This window comes from Leptonotus elevatus, chromosome 6 (genome assembly GCF_054856555.1).
Source record: "Leptonotus elevatus isolate MCC_2025b chromosome 6, RoL_Lele_1.0, whole genome shotgun sequence".
Lineage (NCBI taxonomy): Eukaryota > Metazoa > Chordata > Actinopteri > Syngnathiformes > Syngnathidae > Leptonotus > Leptonotus elevatus.
In genome coordinates, this window is record NC_141244.1 from 9,877,602 (window position 1) to 9,886,184 (window position 8,583).

General features: G+C 40.0%; 1 protein-coding gene across 6 annotated transcripts; it reads left to right on the forward strand.

Moving 5' to 3' along the window:
* The first annotated feature begins 373 nt into the window (after positions 1-373).
* On the forward strand, positions 374-8,569 carry tcaim (T cell activation inhibitor, mitochondrial). Of its 6 annotated transcripts, none has more exons than XM_086078516.1 (11): positions 374-457; positions 1,555-1,656; positions 2,933-3,065; positions 4,306-4,456; positions 4,542-4,788; positions 5,495-5,617; positions 6,025-6,122; positions 6,611-6,702; positions 6,797-7,029; positions 7,113-7,244; positions 7,361-8,569. In XM_086078516.1, the coding sequence occupies exons 2-11, from the start codon at positions 1,622-1,624 to the stop codon at positions 7,584-7,586; spliced, it is 1,470 nt and encodes a 489-aa protein (XP_085934642.1). In that variant the 5' UTR covers positions 374-457; positions 1,555-1,621; the 3' UTR covers positions 7,587-8,569. The 6 variants fall into 6 exon arrangements, with proteins under 6 accessions (XP_085934642.1, XP_085934644.1, XP_085934648.1 ...); XM_086078518.1 differs by having other exon boundaries at positions 442-501; XM_086078522.1 differs by having other exon boundaries at positions 443-496.
* Positions 8,570-8,583: the final 14 nt, after the last annotated feature.

An 8,583-nucleotide genomic window follows, 5' to 3' on the forward strand; every position in this document is an offset into this window, starting at 1 on the left:
ACTAAGATTATACATGTACATGACTGTACATGACTATATTCTCCAGAAAAGACCAACACCGAAACATCAATTTTCTATGCAGTACTATAGCTGTTTTTTTTGTTCATGGTTCAAATGTATTTGTTTTATTTACCAAATAAAATGAATAAATTAAAATGGAGTTTTTTTTCCTTCCATGTAGTTCAGTAGTATCATTGCAGTAGACCAATCACCCTTGTTTCATGTGGGCTTAAAGCAAATAATAATAATAGTGATAAATTGCGGTGCATATGCTTTTCACTTGATGACCTCAGAAATGTCAATCAGTACGGTATTTTAGGCGTCCAACGGCGGAGGCTCTTCCAGACCCAGTCCAGCGGGAGGCGCTAAAGGGCGAACGAATATTTTTCCGAAGAAGAGAAGCGGGACAACTGAAGACTCCAACCAGCTGGCAGCTAACTTGAGCAGTGAGCACCAGGCAAGGCAAACTCCAATCAACTGGAGTCAACACAGTACAGTACAGTACAGTACAGTACTTAACCTCCTCAAGTCTTTCACTTGCCATTTAGTACTACCAATTAAATGTTTCTTATACATTAACAGCAGTAGGGATGACGCTTTCTAATGTTGTCACTGCTAGCAATGTTATTGACGCTCATAGGAGCCATGATTTACTTAATGCGCGTTTAACTCTCAGCAAACAGGAATCACATTATGACGGTCGCTCCATTACGTAATGTTGTTTTGACTGGACTTATATCGGTCATGTATCATATGCCTTTATTTGGACAATGTATGTGTTTTTTTTGTTTTGTTTTTTTACATCTTTGTCATTGTCAAACGTAGTTTTTTCTCTCACCTCGTAAATACATGTCATAATTTCACGCAGGTGACATATTTAATTACAGCATTCTCTACTTCCAAAATCTTTTTTTGAAGTGACTAAACATTGTGTGTGCTATTAAGAACTAAGAATACTTTTGTTGTGGTAAGGTGGTTTGACTTAAGTGTGACAGTCAATAGGTTCGATCCCCCAAATGAACAATTGTACTGCTTACTGTCAACAATGTACTCATAAGGAAAGCAATTTGAGCATTTAGTCGATGTCCTTTGATATGCTTTGTCTTCAATAGGAAAACACGTGAGCACACCAGTGGCATGCTTGGATGTTTTTCTTTTTAAAATAAAGGCTTCTATCTTTCCACCCTGCCCCATAATCCAAACATATAAAGAAAACAGGAGGTTGTTGTCACATGTACTTGCCAGAAATTTCTGCTGCAGCTCCTTGAGTGTTACTGGCATCCTCCCTGACCAGTATTCTTCTCGTCTTTTCATTTATTTTGGAAGGACGACCCGTTGTTGCTAATGGTACTGTTATGCCATATTTTGTCCACTTGATGATGACTCTCTCCACTTTGCTGTGTTCGATGGTATAATAATACCTTAATTGTTTTGTACCACTTACCTGATTCCTGTCACAATAAGATCCCTCTAAGGCTGTGGAAGTAAAACTGGAGTTTGAACAGGTTCTGTGTAGACTTTTTATAGCCGCTGTTCTGTTGCTCCTGCCGGCAGGACTGCTGATGGAGCGGTTGCTGAGATCATGAGCTAAAGCTCATCTGTCCAACGCACGGCATCAGCTATGTCTGTCCACTGCCTCCTGCGCTGCACCATCAGGTGTGTTGGATTTCTCAGCTGTAGTACTGAAACAATAAAAAACAATACATCTTCACTAAAACCAGAGCCACATGAACACCACTTATGTCAAGATGATATATATTTTATACATTTGGATGTTTTTGAAGTAAAACAAGAAACGATTGAGTGTAGACTTTAATCTTGGATGTAAGGTTTCACCAATATATTGCATACAGCTCATTTTAAAATACACAATAGCGATCCATTATTTCTACTGAGATTTTGGGTTCAGTGTTTGATAGTGAGTGACAGAGTAGTGAGATAGTTAACTCATTCACTCCCAGCCATTTTCACTGAAGCAACCCCCTTCGCTCCCGGGTGTTTTACTGGATTTTGACTGATTTTGCAAGGCTCACGCAATATTGTGTTCTATTACTATAAAGATATGGAACCTACCAAAAGAAGATTAGAGTCTCTTCTTTCATCAGGGAGAAAAAAAACGTATATTTGTATCTATTTCCGTTTTGCAGCAATTAGCATTAGAATATAGCTAAGTTTCATCATTATTCACAAATCTGTTGAAAACACTGGGGAAAAGGGCTTGTTTCAACATGGCCCTGGCTGATCCCTTGTACTCTGCTGCCATCTGCTGGCCGTTTTTTTTTTTGCAACCTCTTCAGGTCACAAGCTGCATCAGAGCCTTCTGTATGCTCTTGCACACACACAAAAAGTAAACAAATGTATAAATATGTTTTGGGAGTGAAGGACAAAGTATTAAAAATGTATTTATACATTTTTGGGTTTGAATGAGTTAAATGTCTCTACTCCTTATTTGTTTAACGTCCCTTTGCAATGTGAGAGGCATGCAATTATTATTCTGACTCTTTATGAAGTTCTATGTGGTTATCATTACAACTGTGTGTATTGAGCAAGAGCTGCACAATTAGCTGGTGTCATGTCTAGGATGTATGCCGTGTTTCATCCAAAGTCAGCTGGGATGGGCTCCAATGACCTGTGACCTTATGACACCAAGCACTATAAAAAAAAAAAAATGGATCAATGTAGTGAGCGAGCTCATGTTATGGTATCATAAAACTCAAGACATCACAAGGTGAAAGAATATGTTGCTCAGAAAAGCACTTTCTTTTGGAGATGTTGACACATTAATGTATAATACTGTACTTCTTGTCTATATTGTACTAGAAAGAAAATATGTGAAGAGCTAAAGAGAAAATGTGTGTTCAGTATTTCTATGCTACTTGTTGAAAAAGTTGCTCTGTACATGTCTGTTATTTTTATTTTTTATTTTTTGTAGGCTGGAAAGAAAACATGTAGCCACCCATTTATTCCTGCAGAGAGCTCTGTCCGGAGCAGACGCTGTCAATGCTCTCAGACCATTTTACTTTGCCGTCCATCCTGATTTCTTTGGTCAATATCCCAGGGAACGGGTAAGTCAGCCGTTCATACACCAACAAGGTTGACCATGCAACAAATCAATAGTGATTTGCTTTATAGACTTAGACAAGCTATGATATTGATATGATAATGAATGCAGTGGTTCTCAAACTTTATATTGGCCCCTCCCCACGATGCTATGCCAAAGATTGTAATAAAAGGTTAACTACTATTGAGGAGAGAGAAAACACAATGTTCTATGCATTTCTTTCAGTAATTTCTTGTGCAAACTTAAAATTTCACTTTAGTCCCGCAGGTGGTGAGAATTAGTCTGAAAAACACTTGTCAAACTTTTCATGGAATTGACTTCATTAGGAGAGCAATCAATTTGGATGATAGTTTATGAGAAATCTTAATATTTATAATTGCGTTTATATTTCAGATTTGATATTATTCGATACGTTTTTATGGAATTACCATCAATTTTTAGTTAAACTATTTCAGTGCCAGCCATTTTCAGTCCCTCCTCAGAATTCTCATGAATAGTTTCCTATTGGGAGTATTTCCGAAATGAAAATGTACTCTAAATTTTACAGAATTTTACTGGAAAGTTTCTGTAACTTTACTGACAAATTTCCACAATGTTGAAGCTGTAGTTTTGACTTGAGACTCGAGTTTAGACTTTGTGTCGCTCATCAACACACTGTCTGTGCCAGCTGCCACTTAGGCCAGGGGTGTCAAACTCATATTATTTCAGAGGCCACTTTCACCCGTATTTGATCTCAAGTGGGCAGGACCAATATGTTCATGGACTAATAAGAAAGATAAAAATATTTCCTGTTTTTCTTATTGCAGATTAATTTGAAAATTCTCAACAAAAATGTTTTATTTTTATTTTATTTTAAATCAAATCCTGACTTAACAGCCACATTTCAGAATGTCATTGAAGTGGTTGCCAGTGTGACCTTCACTAGACAAAATTAGCAACAACAGTTAATTTTAGTGAAAAACTGCAGTTTGTGTTCTCTCCTCATGGGCCACATTGGACCCACTGGTAGGCCGGTTCTGACCCACGGTCCTTATGTTTGACCACCCTGACCTAATCCATTCTGCCACACTGCTGTTTATACTGAACAGGAAGATGGAAAAAGCCACAAATTGCTTGCGTTAGAGCTGTGATGAGGTTGTTTGTATTTGGTTCCTCGAAATAAAGCCGTACCGAAGGATTTGTCCAATGAGTGTGTGCATGGCCAAGCTATCATGAGGCATTCATGGTTTTGATGTGGTTTACAGGAAGTGAATGAAAATTCCTTAAAGAGCTTAAATGGCTATTTGGAAAATCTCCTGAAACCAGGATCACGTTCACTTCAGCCAATGAAGCTCACCTTTTATGTGAGAGACACAAAAGACAGCAGTGACGTGCAGCAAGACCTCCTTTCCTCAGGTGCAGATTTCACGCGGTAATGTTGACCACAATATCCATCTGTCGTGTTACTGTAGAAGCTTGAAACATTCTTACTTGGTTTAAGGGTTCCGTCCAGTGAGCTTTGTCTTGCGTACCAACGATGTCCTGAGCACAGTGACGAATGTGTTAAAGTCCTGCAGTCTGCCCATGGAGCACATGAAGGAACTTGGCAAATCTCCCCAAAGTCCAGCTGAAGCCGCCATTCCTTTCTACAGACCCATCAAGTGGGATAAGAGCTACTATACCTTCACTGGCTTCCGAGACCCTGAGGAGGAGATGCAGCAGGCCACAAGAGTTGAGCCTACTCTCAGGTTAGTTACACGGGGCTCACACTTCACCATCGACTGTAGATTAAGGGGGACGTGTTTGGTAGGGGTGTGCCCCCAAAAAATCGATTCTCATTTAGTACGATTCAGAATCGATTTGAAAGGTCCCAAAATCGATTTTATTTAAATTATTTGATACTGTCTTGCCTTTGTGTGTGTGTGCCTTTATTTAGAGCGCTGTTCATGTTGTACCCAATTTGGCCACTTTGGGGCAGTGTGGTTCCACGCGGTCTAATACACTGTTAAGTTGTAGCCACATTAGAGGGTAGAAGGAAAAAGTCACAATCAAATGATTCCAATAAAAGTTTTTTTGCAATGTGGAGCCGTTCTTTTGAGTGATAAAAGTGCTGCGAGTAGCGCGCTAATTAGCATTAGCGAGTCAGACTGGAGTAGATCATTACAATTCCTTGCACATCTATAGATTGAAGCAAAAATCATTTTGAATCAAAATTGTTCTTAATCGATTCTGAATCGAATCACAGGCCCAAAAATCGAAATCGAATCGTGATACATTCAAAGAGTCCCACCCCTAGTATTTGGGTCTACTGTATTTTTTTTTTACTAGTGAAATTCTTATCTAGACAATTGGCTAATTTACATAAATCCCATCCTGCAAAGGAGTCTCGCTCTTTTGCTTTCGCTCTCTCATGCCTTAACTTCAATCAAAATGTACCTTATGTTCTCTTTTCAGCATGTGGCTTCAAAACAATGAGGCAGAGGCTACAAAGAAGCACAAGGATAGCCTTCCTCGGAGAGAGGAACTCAAACGGTTGAAGAAGGAACTATGCTACACATTTGACCTGGTTGACATCAGGTACGTACACTCATGAAAACTCAGAGCGAGAGAAAAACTCAAGTCGCCAATTTTAGCACGTGTTGGTGCCCATGGCGTGGTTAACTTGCACATGTGTGAAGGCACCATTAATGCTGAAAGGAGCAACGTGCTGACATCCAATCAACATAATTTTCAGGGATTTTTCTGCCCATTTCCGCCAGACAATGCCGAGCCACATTCTGCGCGTGTTCAAACAGCGTGGCTTCATAGTGAGAGTGCATGCATTCGGCTGGCCTGCCAGCAGTCCAGACCTGTACTCACATTTTATTTTGAATGCAAAAAACCTCAAACTGGCAATTTTTGGAAAAGATGGCATTCAATTAATTTGGAGAAAGAATGAGTACGCTTCAGCCTTGAGCAAGTTTAACATCAGCTCCAATGTGCAGGTGGCAGCGCAGTTGGGGAGTGGCCCACAGGTGCTCTCAGCTTCAGAGTCTGAATCGACTGGCCGTGCAGAATCCAGAGGCCATGCGCAATCTACAAGGTAAAAACTGTTATTGTTATTTCATATGTTATCAATCTGTTTGGGAAATGGCCGTCATAGCGCGAGTTGAAATTCATGCCGTCTGCTTTTAAGATATGCACTTTACGAAATGGTAAACTGTATACAGTGGAAACCCTGTGTAGTATACAGGGTCATTTAAAAAAAACATTAAAAGTCATTCAATGGATTTTGCACAAATGAAGGTCTTAAATGACATTTAAAAAATGTAATACAATTGATGGTAAAAACATTTAGGCTTTATTTTACATACAAACATTGTGCAACAGAGTCACTATAAATATGATTAAAAATATATGTATTTGTGGGGATGGGTGACTAGTTGTAAATTACAATGAACAAAATGGCCTGGAGTCCACAAGTTGCTTCATGTTCCGAATACCAATTGCTCTCAACTTGAAAAGGAAAATGTACTGTTCATGTAACCAATGGCCAACATGAAACAAGATCATTTCCTTGTTACCCTCCAGGCCACGCTGTTTTGTTCGCGGACCAATCAGGGATGAACGCCTCCGGGCATGTCATGCTGGGAACGAGGGATGTTCATCATCAGTGGACCAAAGTAATGCGCTTGCGTCTCATTGGAAGCATGTTAGCCCCACCCCCCGCCCTCCGCCCCCCTCTGTGCTCACCTGCTCTGCTTGCATGCCTCGCAGCTGTTTGAGCAACTTCCCGCCTTCCGCGTCCTGCAGCAGCGGACCGAGTGGCTGAAGGAGAGGATCAGTCTCCTCCTGGGTGGGATTCAGGTGGTTCACGCCGAGGGGCTGGGACCGGCGCAGCCGCTCGCAGAGCTCTACGGCACCCTTAACGCCTTCCATAACAATCTGATAACGCAGAGGCTTTGTCTGCACCCCAGAAGTCTTGAGGGGCTCAACATGATACTGGAGAAGTACGCGGTGCCATTTGTCACTTCAGGTTAGCGAGGACCTTCTCGATGAAGAAGACATGATTTGTCTTTTGTATCATTGACAGGAGCCGCTCGAGTCCCAGTCTTCATGAGATGGGACACTTCATCATACCTAACAACTGTGACCCGCCCAAGCTGCAGGCTTTCCTCCAGAGTCAGGCACCCAATGCCAGGCAACGAACGCAACGTAAAAAACTGTGAGGAAACGCCTCTCAGCGGGATTTCCTTTCCCCGTTTTTATATGTTACATAAATAGAGCACAACTTTTTTTCATTAGGTTCATTAATGGCCGATTTTGTGTTCGTCCGTGCAGGATGCAGGCAGAAGAGGCGGCCGTGATGAAGATGTGTCTCCAGAGTCTTTCTCTTCGGGGTCTCTCCAAGGAGCCCAGTGTCACCTCCGGCCAGATGATCCTTTGCTGTGAAAGGTTGTCGGAGCAGCGTTCGCCCCTCATGCTGGGCCTCCATATTTGTGCTTCTCACTTCTACTCAGTTATGCAGGACGGAGACCTTTGCATCCCATGGGACTGGAAAGGTTGAGGTTCCTTTCGCAGTTCACTTTGTGCCAGGTTACAAATATTTTGTAGAACTTTATAAATGTGAGGGAGAGTGAGAGAGAGAGAGATAGAGATAGATAGATCAGTCAATTCACAATGACTTGAATAAATGATCAATCGTTGAATAAGAAGCACTTTATTTCTTTGCTGCCAATGACCAAATAGAGGCGTGTTTAAACTGTAATTATAGAAAGTTTGCTTATTACTTGACCAGAGTATTTGGGAAACATGATGACTTGGTCACTAATTTAACTCATTCACTGCCATAAATTAATTTAAAGAGAAAAGATTATTAAAGATTACTGGCAAGAGGCGATTACAATTTTTAATTGTAATTAATCGCATGACTTCACGAGTTAACTCACGATTAATCACAAATTTTACATCTGTTTTAATTTACAATTAAAAAAATCTAGGTTTTCATACTCTTGTTAACAAGTGGAGAAAAAAATGTTAAACTAATAGAAATAGTTTAAATGAATTTTGGACGTTTATAGCCGTCAATGACTGAATGGATAAAAAATAAAATAAAAAATAAATAAAAGATTATTAAAAATTCGGGGCATCAGGATGTTGGATGTAAAGTTTTTAATCGTAATTAATTGCATGACTTCACTAGTTAACTTAATCACAAATGTCATATCTGTTCTAAATACAATAAAAAAAATTCTAGGTTTCATACTATTGTTAACAAAAGTGGAAAAAATGTTAAACTAATAGAAATAGTTCAAATGAATTTTTGACGTTTATAGCCGTCAATGGCAGTGAATGAGTTAATAATGGTTGTGTTCAGGTGGGGTCGGTCAAGTTGATGTAAATTCAATTTAACAGTTAGCTCAGTTCTATTTTTACTCACCTACACGTGGCTCGGTCCTTTGACTCTATTGTTTGGGGCGCACGTGCCAGTCAATTGTTGCCTGTATTTTTCACCAAAATAAAAGTTGCCATTTTCAACTTGTTGACTAACCTGTGGCTAGTTG

Bases quoted from the DNA above. Each gene is read 5' to 3' on its own strand.
- tcaim (XM_086078516.1), top strand. From the start codon at position 1,622: ATGTCTGTCCACTGCCTCCTGCGCTGCACCATCAG. The intron at 1,657-2,932 runs GTGTGTTGGATT...TATTTTTTGTAG, and splicing joins CTCCTGCGCTGCACCATCAG to GCTGGAAAGAAAACATGTAG. The intron at 4,457-4,541 runs GTGCAGATTTCA...ACTTGGTTTAAG, and splicing joins GCAAGACCTCCTTTCCTCAG to GGTTCCGTCCAGTGAGCTTT.